The sequence below is a fragment of the Carica papaya genome, chromosome 4 (assembly GCF_054855325.1).
Source record: "Carica papaya isolate Zhongbai chromosome 4, ASM5485532v1, whole genome shotgun sequence".
In the NCBI taxonomy this organism is placed as follows: domain Eukaryota; kingdom Viridiplantae; phylum Streptophyta; class Magnoliopsida; order Brassicales; family Caricaceae; genus Carica; species Carica papaya.
In genome coordinates this window covers 30,911,035-30,924,067 of record NC_142312.1, presented here as the reverse complement: position 1 = coordinate 30,924,067, position 13,033 = coordinate 30,911,035, and the positions used below count along the sequence as shown (strand labels likewise).

The following is a 13,033-nucleotide window of genomic DNA, read 5'->3' as shown; positions in this document are numbered from 1 at the left end:
GTAGTAGGTATTACAAATGATGAATTGATGCACTGAATTTTATATTGAGTATGGTCTTCTGCATCAACATTCAATTTTCTTTTTCGAACGTTGTTGTTGTTATCTTGTTGATGATATACCAATTTAATTCTTGCTGACTGTTGTAGTTTATCTAGGTTTTTGTTTCTAATTTTGCAGAGTACGTAATCGTCTGACTGCGTAAATTAAAAAAAATTATATATATATTAAAAAATTAATAATAATTTAAAATAAAACTGTTAAATAATATTTTTAATATAAAATATAAAGCAATGAATATAGAAATTTAATATTGCTGTAATCAAATTAATATTGGGGTATTAGCATTAAAAGTGTATATATAACAGAAAAATTAAATTTTCTCCCAACATTATTCACAAATAAAATTTGAATCGTTCATGCAGATTCAAGAAATGGTAATAAAAGACTTGCAAACGTATGCATGGAAATTGATGGAGATGGAATCTGAACCTTCAGATGATGGATTATAGAAGTGATTCATATAATATAATAATATATATATATATGAAAGAAGCATTAGTTCTAATTTTACACCTATATACATCTATATATATATATATATATATATTTTTCACCAATACAAGAAACAGATGGCATACAAGGATTAGAGCAAGAAAATAAAATCTTGAAGTTTATGTGTGCAGCAGCTGATGATGGCGGACAAGTAGTGTATGGTTCTATTGAGGACCTGGAACAAGAACTCAGCATCTTCCCACAAAAGTCTTGAATATTCATGAATCTCAGTGGCAAATGGCAAGAAGCTGATTGCAATGCAAGAAATATTATATAAAAGAAACATACGTATATGTATATAAATATATATACAAACAACGAAGAAAGAACTACTATAACTATATCCATACGATGCAAGAAGCTGATCAAAGAACTTCAAGAAAGTAAGAGTATGACATGTATACAGCATATAAAAAAAAATTACGCCTACGATTACGCGCATGGGAAAACTCGGACTGAAGAAATTATAGAAACGATACATATATATATGTAAAAGATCGAAGAAAGAATTACAGTGTGTGTATATATATATATATATATTCTCCATGCAAGAAGCCGATTGCAGAAAGTAAAGAAAGAAAGCAAGAGAGAATACTCACATCCCGTAGGGAATACTCGTGCATTATCCAGCGACCGTTCTCGCTGTTCTTCTTCTTCTCCTCAAACGTAAGCATCTTCTTGAACCCTACAACGTTTTCGTCCCAGTCGACAATCTCCAGGGATCTCTCCATTTTCCATGTACCGCAACCGACCCTTCTCTCCATTCTTGTTTTGCTTTTCTTCTTCAGACTTGTAAACACATAAAACGTGGTCGGTTCATTCTTGTCGAACACCAGCCACGGCTCTTTCTCATACGGATCAACCTCAGTCACTCCGCCCCCTTCATATTCTCCCCTCAGCTTCATTCCAAGAATCTGAAACAGCTCTTCATCGCTCGGCGTAAAATGGAAACCAATCCTTGCGAAGTCCATCACCACTCTCACAACTCGTAAACTCTCACAAATCTGCTTCGAATCTTTTTGTTTTCGTCTTTCTTGCGTTTCTTTCTCTCTCTCTCTCTCTCTCTCTTTCGCTCTGCGTATTTCTCTCTCGCTCTGCGTATTTCTCTCTCGCGTATTCCTTTCTTGCAACCCATTCTCTCTCTATATATATAACACATACACACAAATATTTCTATATTTTTTCAATTAATATACATAGCCGTGTATTATCCGATATCGGATTAATTATATATACATAACCGTATAGCATGCGACATCGGATTAATATATATATATATATATGAAAGAAGCATTAGTTCTAATTTTACTCCTATATACACATATATATATATACTTTTCACGAATACAAGAAACAGATGGCATACAAGGAAAGAGCAAGAAAATAAAAGCTTAAAGTTTATGTGTGCAGCAGCTGATGATGGCGGACAAGTACTGTATGGTTCTAATGAGGACTTGGAACAAGAACTCAGCATCTTCCCACGAAAGTCTTGAATATTCATGAATCTCAGTGACAAATGGCAAGAAGCTGATTGCAATGCGAGAAATATAATATAAAAGAAACATACGTATATGTATATAAATATATATACAAACAAAGAAGAAAGAACTACTATAACTATATCCATACGATGCAAGAAGCTGATCAAAGAACTTCAAGAAAGTAAGAGTATCACATGTATATAACATAAAAAAAAAAAAATTAAGCCTACGATTCGGGGCATGGGAAAACTCGGACTGAAGAAATTATAGAAACGATACATATATATATGTAAAAGATCGAAGAAAGAATTACAGTGTGTGTGTATATATATATATTCTCCATGCAAGAAGCCGATTGCAGAAAGTAAAGAAAGAAAGCAAGAGAGAATACTCACATCCCGTAGGGAATACTAGTGCATTATCCAGCGACCGTTCTCGCTGTTCTTCTTCTTCTCCTCAAACGTAAGCATCTTCTTGAACCCTACAACGTTTTCGTCCCAGTCGACAATCTCCAGGGATCTCTCCATTTTCCATGTACCGCAACCGACCCTTCTCTCCATTCTTGTTTTGCTTTTCTTCTTCAGACTTGTAAACATATAAAACGTGGTCGGTTCATTCTTGTCGAACACCAGCCACGGCTCTTTCTCATACGGATCAACCTCAGTCACTCCGCCCCCTTCATATTCTCCCCTCAGCTTCATTCCAAGAATCTGAAACAGCTCTTCATCGCTCGGCGTAAAATGGAAACCAATCCTTGCGACGTCCATCACCACTCTCACAACTCGTAAACTCTCACAAATCTGCTTCGAATCTTTTTGTTTTCGTCTTTCTTGCGTTTCTTTCTTTCTCTCTCTCTCTCTCTCGCTCTGCGTATTTCTCTCTCGCTCTCTCTCGCGTACTCCTTTCTTGCACCCCATTCTCTATATATATATAACACATACTGTAACACCAATTGAAATAAAATTACATTTTATTATTTTTATTTTTATTTAATTTATTTTAATTTGATTTAATTTATTGAAAAATAAAAATAATAATAATGACAAAATTGGGTAAAATATTATTTGGATTTAATTGAAATTGATTTTGGGAAAAAATGGTGAAAATTTGGATTCTTGGGGTATTTTTGAGAAGAAAATCGAAAGCCTGAGGTCAAAACGCAATTTAAAAAAATTGCACCACGTCAGCAGCCACGTCAGCGGCCGGTTAGCGGCACGGTCAGCAGCCCCGGCCAACCAGGACGCGCCACGTGACAAGAAAACGATGACCAGGGGACGGGCCACGTGGGCGATCCGCGTGCGCGCGATAGGACGGCCCAGATCCGTTCCCGCGCGTACGGAATGCTCAGATCAAACGTGCGCAAGGAAGGCCCAGATTCACGCGCACAGACGGCCCAGATTGCATCGCGATGGACGGATCAGATTTAATTCCAATTAAATCACGATCGAACGATCCAGATTTAATCTTGATGGACGGTTGAGATTAAAAGGCAAAGGGTATAAATAACCCCATCCACACCTGACCACAAAAACCCTAGCCGCCAATATCTCGCCGGAGAAGAAGAACCAGACGCCGGAGGAGCCGGACGCCGCCACCCGCCGCCGCACCGGGGAAGTTTCCGACCGCCAATGGAGGTAAATTTTCTCTCCCTTGCTCGTTTTTCGATGCTGAGTCCACCTATGGCCAAATCGGAGCCAAACCACCGGCCAAACGGCCGAAAAACCCAGCCGAAGCCCAGCGGCGCCGCCGCGCCCCTCCTCGATTTTTGCCTCCGATGAGGCCCTTCCCGGCCTCCGTTCGATGCAAATTTTATACCAATGTGATCACCGTTCTTTTCTCTACATGTTGGTCGGAGCCAAACATCAAAACACGACTCACGCCGGAGGAGCCGCCGCACCCGAGAGCATCACCGCCGGTAAGTTTCGATTTTTTGTGATTTTTTGGCCCACCGAGGGCTCTAGGATTGTTTTATCACAGGGACCGATGCAAGTGTGGCCGAATTCGGCCGAAAACGGCCAACCCGAGGCAAATCGCCACCGCAAGCAGCGGTGCCGTCACCGGAACACGGCGGAGCTGCCGTGCCAGAATTGCGATATTGGCCGAAAGGGGCCCTAGGTCTGATTTGAGATTTTTTGGGACACGTGCAGGTACCGGTAGTACGTTTCAGTTTTTCGGAAAAAATTCAGGGAAATTAGGGACAGCCTGTAGGCGCACTGTAGAGTCGAATTCAGATCCCAAAACGAGTAAGGACCCCTCATCCTATTTCCTATTACGGTATTAAAGCTAAATAAATAATTAAACTGTACTGTGTGACTTTATATATGTATAATTGACTAAGGTTGCCAATGGAGCCCGAGTCTGATATAGTATTAGTCTGTTATTGTTTAATCTAATTTTCAGTATTAAATGCAGTATGATATCTGATGTATTTATTTTATGGTTTCGTATGCATGAATCATGGTTTCTTTTATTATGGTTGATATTATGATTAACCCGATATTCTGTTGTCTTGTTTGGTGTCAATTACTGGGTTACATGTTGTGTATGATTGAATGATTGAGATCAAGAAAAAAGGCAAAAAGGTTATATGAATTGATAAATAGATAATGTGAACAGTCTGACTAGATATTTTGGGAGATGGTGGACGGACCGGGTCCGTAGGGAACCATACCGGGAAAGTGGTCTCTCATACCGGACGGGGTATGGAAACCTTATGTGTTTTGGCGCTCATACCGGACGGGGTATGGAGACGGCTCGTTTCACCCTCATACCAGACGGGGTATTGAGGTTCATGGTTTTGGCGCCCATACCGGACGGGGTATGGGGACGGCCCTGGAATCAGATTGTAAATGTTAATGGTTCATGTGTAGAGGGGACCCCCTATGGATCCCCAGGGATACTAGTAGGCTAGTAAAAGAGGAAATCTATTTCCTGATGACTGAAATGTAAAGGTGTGATATATGTTATGTTATAAAGTGTGTATGATTTCATGATATTATAAAATTATTGTTTTCATGGATCTCGCCGAGGTAAGTGGACAGTAAAAGATTTTATTACTGATTAATGAATTTGTTATAAATGATGCTCCATTGGTCATTTTTGTTTTCTACCCACCTTTATTTCCGTGGCAGTGAGATAGTGTGATGTCTTTACTGGGCTGGTGTAGCTCATTCCTTATTTAACCATTTCAGATTAGGAAGACGTTATTCCCGAGCCCGTTCCTCAGGAAGACGACGAATGGGACCCCTAAAAACTTTATAGTTATATTTTTAGTTTTTATTTCGAGTATCTTTCTTAGTTAGTTTTTAATTTCATGTTTTGAGTACGTTTTGGTTATTGTGTAAGGGATGTTAATCAAAATTTTTATTACGCTTCCGCATTTGACATTTTTAATACATATATTTCATTTAAATTTTCGGAGCCGTTACACATACACACAAATATTTCTATATTTTTTCAATTAATATACATAGCTGTGTATTATCTGACATCGGATTAATTATATATACATAACCGTATAGCATGCGACATCGGATTAATTATATATACCTCTCAATAAACCCGTACTAAATATTTTTAATATTAATCATATATCACTTTATTTTAAATATTTTACCAATTATATACAAATAAAATTTTAAACAATTGATATTAGTGTACTTAATTTTGTTATATAGTCTAATATATCTTTATTAATATTATAGATATCATTTTAATTTAAGTATTTTATAAAATTCATAAATTATGTTGCCTATAAGTATAAAATAAGGTAATCCAACACCAAGAACAGTAAAAAAAACAATATTACTTGCTTTAATTTAGCCATTACAATTTTCCAACAAATAAAGCTTATACAAACCTCTCAGTTTTTCTAAATATGGTTAATCTCAATATTAACTAGAGAAAAATCAATCTCGATCTACTTTTCTCTCGACATCGTACAAGGAATTCTATTCCACAATATCAAAATGCTTTGCGGGATTTTATTTTTTCAGAAAAAAAAAAAACAAAGATCACAGAACAGGCATGTCCAATGCTCGTAGAACATCCTTGAATTCAAAATCTCGTGTTTCTTTATTAAACCGTTCAACGAGTTTGTATCTCGTATCATTCAGATAGAAAGACTGAACCGTCTCCAGAAGCCACTTCGCTTCTTCATCGGTGAGCTTGCTGGTGAACACGACATCTCCCCGTATAAGTACCAAGTCCTTGGTTTCTGCAAATTCAGTGTAAAAAGTTGTAGTCAAGTAGGGAGCTGCTTGAGTTCCTCTTGCCTTGTAATCTTCAAGACCAGTGAAAAGGATGTGTGGCATCTGCACTGCATATAAAATAGAATAAAAACCTATAGAAATAACAATTTCTTCAGCAGTAATGGATCTAATTTAATTTCAGTTCAAATTTCACTTTATGAAATAGGAACAAAAAATAAATATAAATAAAACAATAATTTAATTCATCAATATATACCACATACTTTTTATTTCGAAAATAAATAATTTAATTTCAAGTAAATTACATGTCCAATTTAAATTTTGTTTCAGTTATTCTTTCCTAACTGTGAATACAAATTTATCATTTTTTTTATTGAGTCAAAGATATGATTAATAAAGTTGTGACTGCCTCGTGAGAGAGATATGATTCAAGAGAGGTGAGAGTCTGATACCTGATTTAAACGGAGGGTGAGGCCATCACCTGTCGCCGTAGGGTGGGTGACTAGCGAATGCTGAGTAGGGAAGATCGTTGATCAGGGGACAGGTGTGACTGGTGAATGTGAGTGAGAGTGTGAGAGGGTGAGAATGAGAGATATTAGATAAGATGAGAGAGAGAAATAGTTAGAGTCATAAAGATGAGAGAGAGAGCTTTGGTGGTTCTGCTGTCATGGTCTGGACAACTCATGGCTGGATCTCTTCTGGTTCGACTGAGAGACCAAGTCTGAGGGAGTACGGGTTCACTTGAGGCGCCAAGGGCTGAGAATGTAAGTGGACTGTGGGTGAAGGTGTTTGAATCCAAGGCTTAATAAAGGGATTCGGGGGTGGAGTGGGAGACAAGTGAAGAGGCATATATTATGATTGGAAACTTACATTACTACTGTCTCTTATTTGGCTCTTAATACTCAGGGTAAGAACTCATAGAAGTTTGTTTCTGTTCCTGAATTTTAGTCAGTAATTTGCATTCTCGTTCGTTTGTTTAAATGCAGTTACATAACTTGAGTGTTTTATTCTAGCAATTCTCAAGTAATGAATGAAAAACTTGTCACATGGTTGCAATTCTCTGCAATTCCTTTCTCTCATGGTCTCATCTTAGCATCTCTGTCTCTCTTCAACGTTCATTTTCTTTTTCCTTTTAGTTCTTCTTCTCTGGTTAGGACAAGATAAACCAGCATCCATTATTTCAAAAAAAAAAAGATAAACCAGCATCCAACTCCAACCGAACAGCTACACGGCTATAATAATATATTGTAGTATATGGTAACTATAAATCTCTAAAATCTTTGTCCATTTGGTTTTTCCTGTCTACCACAGTATTATATGTTCATCTATTTTTGTGCATTTCATACATGCAGCTGAAAGGAACAATTGTGTAAGATTGGTAATGAGTATCAGGATGTATAGAGGGTTAATCGAAAAGGTTAGTGAGTCCTATAGATGTTCTTCTTCTGGTGCAAAGGTTGAAATGAACAAATAACAAAAAAGCTACCAGCATAATGTTGTAGCTTAAGCAAAAGGCGAAGTTTATCAGTAAAAAGTTCTCCTTTCTTCTTTCTCTTCTATCCAGTTCCTTAAGCATTTAGGTTAAGTTTGAATTGAAGACATGACTGTAGTGGTTCACTTATACATTGAAGTATATAAATTATGAGTAAATTCTATATACCAAAATTAAATATCTACTAGAAGAACAAGAATAGAATAGACCTGAACCACATGAATTGCTGTAGTTTATTTTTAAAAAAACACATGCAGCGCTGTAGTTAAAATAAGTGAGTTCCACATAGTTCTAGATTTATGATCTCATGGTTTATTTCTCAAATGTGGTAACAACTGAACTCGATTCCTAAAATATGTAAGCAGGGTCTAATCAAGAAAGGAAATTTTTCACCAAAAGAAGCTCTATTTTTAAGTTGTAAATTCATCACAGAATGTAAGAAACTACTAGGCATTAGAGACCAAACCTTGAGCAAACATTGTTGTATAACCGCTTCCTCTCCACAAAGGAATGACAAAATACCGGCTGCCATCATAAGAAAAACTAACATCATGAAACAGGAAAGCACAAAGTATACATGCAATAATACCATTGAGTAAATGGATTACCAATCAGTTGCTCTTTGCTCCAACAAATGATAAAGCTTTGCTTTCATGGACAACCCAATATGACCTCTTCCCAGGTGATACTGAGACAACAAGAACCCCATAAAACCATAAATGATCCAATAAATGAAATCAAAGTTTTGATAATAATACATTGCTCCATAACCAGGTATTTCAACAAATATGACTTTTTTTAAATGCACAAGGGTGATCAGCAATTCAATTAGCCACCCGGCAGTATTATAGCCTTAAAAGGATTTCTCCTTTACCTTTAGGGGCTGAGTCCAAGTATCAACTCAGCAAAATTTCTGTCTGGATTCTGGCTCATGGATTTCAACAATTCCACCAGAAATAGCAGGAAGAAAGAGAGAAAATGGTAAAAGGTCAACGAGAGGAAGTAGAGAGAATGTAGGTAGAAGGGAGGGAGAACAGTAGGAAAGGATAGTGAAAATAGTCTGCTTTCTCATTGGTATCAATGAGTTGCAGAACCCCTAAATAGTATTACCTCGACCAATTAAGGAGAGAGGTAACAGTAATATTCCCTCACAGGATGATACAGCTATAGCCAGTGTAACCTAATAAACTGGTATATAGTAGAATGAAATTTGCAGAAAATAAAAAGCAACAAGGAAAACAAAAGGCAACATCCAAATGAAAAATTTCAAAGAAAACCTAACAGAAAACTACCCTTTGAATTTATTCCCGCCTTTACGAAAGGCTACGAATATCCAAAAACAAAAGAAAAGAAATTACAATCTAAGTACATGTGGGTATAAGAATAAACCAAAGAAAAAAGTAAAGAGCAAAATGAGATGACCAAGAAAATCCTCATGTAAAGCTCGCACATCAACAAACTCTTATTCAATCATAATGTCCAAAATTTTCTCTATCCTTCTATATAACCTCCAAATAGTTCAAACACAATTAGCTCTACTGGAACAAATCTGATCAATAGAGTGAAAAGATTTCCTACAAAGAAGCAAAAGGGAAAGGAACTCTAGGGATGGTAAAATCCATACAACATCAAAAGACTCTTATAAGCTTAAGGCGGTACAGTAGAATGTCTAATAGTATACACTAACACCCTGTTTGATCCAATTTTATTTTATTTTCTTCCAACTTAATTACCAATATATCTTCAGTATGTACAATTGGATAATAAATGTTGCTTGATTCAATTCTAATTCTAACTTGAATTCTAATTGGAAATTACACATCCATTTCAAGAAATTGAAAGTAGAAGTAAAGTTCATTCAAATATGAAAATCAATATCCAGTTCATAAACTACACCAATAGAAACTCATCAAAATTTTTTCTTATACTGTTTCCATCAATCCAACTCATGTAAATTCCTCAACAAATCAAGTTTTTTAATTTTTTTAATTAAAAAAAAAAAAAAAGCCTAGGCCTTAAGGACATCCATAACTAGTTACCAGTGCAACGCATGAATCCTACAAGCACTGAACAGAAAAGAACATTTCTCGCTCAACCTAAAATCAAAAGGGCATTGAACATACAAATAAACAAATTCAAGCCAAATGCAACAGGAACTACCATTTATAGTGAATTAAAAAACCAGAAAACGTAAAAGGAAAAAAAAAATCCATACGTCATCCCAGATAGAAACAAGCTCCTCAGTCGATTTACTCTTAGCTCTCTCGACATCCATGATGGAATCAATTGGCTTCGGCTCCAGCGGCGCGAACCCAGTAGCAAACCTTGAGGTTCTGAACGAACCAAGTAAAGCCCACTTCAAGAAATTACCCGGAATCGCCACGGGATGCAGATTTCCTCCATTCTTTCGGAGAGAAAAGGTGGTGAAACTGGGTTTTGAGTGAAAACCGCAAGGAGATGGTGATTTTGTGAACAAAATTGAGAACGAAGAGAGTACAGCTCGTCGAAATATGGATGATAATCGTTGCATTCTTTGAAATTAATAGTTAGATAAAAACTCAAAATCGAAATACTTGATAGCTTGGTTGTCGTCTGCCCGGTGGAGTTCTTACGGGACTTCTGTCGAGCACTTCCCGGACAAGTTCAACTGCATGCGGGGATTTTTTACGAAAAGGAAAAAACTGCAGGCGATGATGGATGATGCCAGTGAAATTTGTGAAGGGTAAAGTTGAAGACAAACGACGTCGTCTGAGGGGAGTTCAGAGTGCGACGCACCGTTTTGCATGTTAAAAAACGAGAAGTAGGCCCAAGAAATTGTAACAAGCCCAATATTCCTATTACTCTCAAGAATGTATATATATTATTTTTATATTTTATCATCAATATTCATTACGTCCAAAAAAAAAAAACACTGAAAGCATGCATGCATGCATGATATACTTTTGCTTATCATGCATCCATAAATGTGATGCATATAAACCCTTCGAACAAATTCTTTAAGTCATAATATATATATATATAAATGGATGAATGAATGTATATGTATATGTATATCTGTGTGTGTGTGTGTTTGCACATGCATAAAATGATAAAACACGAAGGTGCTAAAAGAATCTTGTAATGTGCGTAGCCATGAATGAATGAGATCATTGAGAAGCCAGGGATGCCATGGATTCCCTTCTTGATCTTTTAAGATATAATATTATTGTATATATATATTGTATATATGTATAAAAAACTTGATTCCATGGCGTGTATTGATAAATCATGGTCACATGCAAAGACAACCACCTTGCTCCAAAGGGTAATATTATATATGTAAAAATCATTTGCTAAGACATTAGAAAGTTGACTTTCTTACCTTCGAACATGTAACCACCCACTTTCTTATATAAGAAATAAGCACTACAACCACACACACACACATATAGAACTTTGATAAACAGTGCAGTAATATGCTAAAATTTGATACTCAATTATATATATTTTGCGCAAAGTTTTAATTCATGAGACTCACAAAATTTTTAATAATGTTTGTACAGTAAATTTTAGATCTATTCTATAAAATAATTTTTTAAAATCATAAAAGTATTCTTCTGAGTCTTCCTTTGACCTCGAATTTGCTCTCGGTCTTCCTATCCTGAAATTGATAAAAGTATTCATTTGCTCTTACTGTTGATCTTGCTCAATCATACATTCTCTTGCTCTTGGTCTTGCTCTTCTTGATCTCGGTTTTACTCTTATGAGTCTCATAAACTGTAACTTCACACAAGAAATGTATAGTTGAGTCTCAAATTTTAGCATATTATTGAATTGTTTTTTAAAGTTCTATACAGTGTGGTAGCACCTGTTTCTTATATGAAAAAAAAAAAAGAGTCATCACAAAACTTGTTAATATATAATTAATTAAATTATATTTTTAATTTACAAAAAAATATATATTGTTATTTAAACTTGACCAATAAATTATTACTTATTCAACATCAGAGTAATTTGCGAAAATCTATAAACAATAATAAGAAAACTATATTATATATTAAAATAATTGTAATTTCACACAAGAAATACATAGTTGAGTCTCAAATTTTAGCATATTATTGCGCTGTCTCTTAAAGTTCTATATGTGCGGTAGCACCCATTTCTTATATGAGAAAACGAGTCGTTACAAAATTTATTAATATTTATTATTATAATTTATTAATAAATTATTATTTATTTAACATCAGAGTAATTTACGAAAATTTACAATAAGAAAGCTATATTATATATTAAATAATTATTTTTAATAATTTTATAAAATTAATATTTATTATTATAGTTTTCAAAATTGCAAATAGTTGGATTAATAGTAAATAATGAGGTAATTAGGTGAATAATAGGTGGAGATTAGTGGGATAATGAAAAGGTAGTTGCAATTTCATATCATGAATAGAAGAAAAATTAAGGGTAATGGGTCATGATCATCATGGACAAAATGTCATAATAAATCCAGCTAATAATCTTATGGTAGATTTATATGAAAATATTTTCTTTTTTAAAAAAATAATTAATTTTAATTTTTACCATACGAAATATTAACAAATATAATAATACGAATTCGAGTAAAATTGTGCACGTGACCGTCAAGATGTAGGTAATATTATTACCTATGTTGTTATTGATATATAATTATAATCTAATTATTAAAAATATATAATTTTTACTAAAAGGAAACATAATATGCTTTACAAATAAGTTTGTTTCAATAATTTTTTTCTTTACAATATTATTTTAAATTTTTACTATTGAATACAACTATGTATAGGATAAACGTAACAGAAATATTTAATGAAAGATTTATATTTAAATTATTATACGAATTATTAAAATAAAAAAACTCACAGTATAACTAATCATAATCGCAATGAATATCTCTAAATAAGAAGTACAACTTAATTCGAACTCATAATTTCTTATGTAAATAGGATCACTTACTGATCATTCAGTTAAAAAAGTATTTAATTTAGATATAGTACAATTTAACTCAAATTCATAATCTATTGTATAAATAGGAACCCATATCAATTTGTAACACACGGGCCGAAAATCGGTATGGAATAAATTTTTTATTTATAAAAAAGTTTATAAATAATTACTTTGTTTTATTTTAATTTAAATTTTATTAAATTTTTGAAAAAAAATGAATTAGTGATGAAATTGAAAATAATTTTAAGTAAATTGAGTGAAATTTTGAATTCGGATAGTATTTTTTTTAAAAAAAATTGAAAATATAGGGTTAAATCGCCAAAAAAAAAAAG

General features: G+C 34.4%; 1 protein-coding gene across 1 annotated transcript; it reads right to left on the bottom strand.

Moving 5' to 3' along the window:
- Positions 1 to 5,817: 5,817 nt before the first annotated feature.
- On the bottom strand, positions 5,818 to 10,450 carry LOC110812340 (ATP synthase F1 complex assembly factor). The gene is made up of 4 exons (XM_022039099.2): positions 9,952 to 10,450; positions 8,345 to 8,424; positions 8,203 to 8,261; positions 5,818 to 6,351 (listed from the first exon to the last, which is right to left on the bottom strand). Exons 1-4 carry the CDS (start codon positions 10,264 to 10,266, stop codon positions 6,047 to 6,049), a joined length of 759 nt encoding a protein of 252 aa, XP_021894791.2. The 5' UTR covers positions 10,267 to 10,450; the 3' UTR covers positions 5,818 to 6,046.
- Positions 10,451 to 13,033: the final 2,583 nt, after the last annotated feature.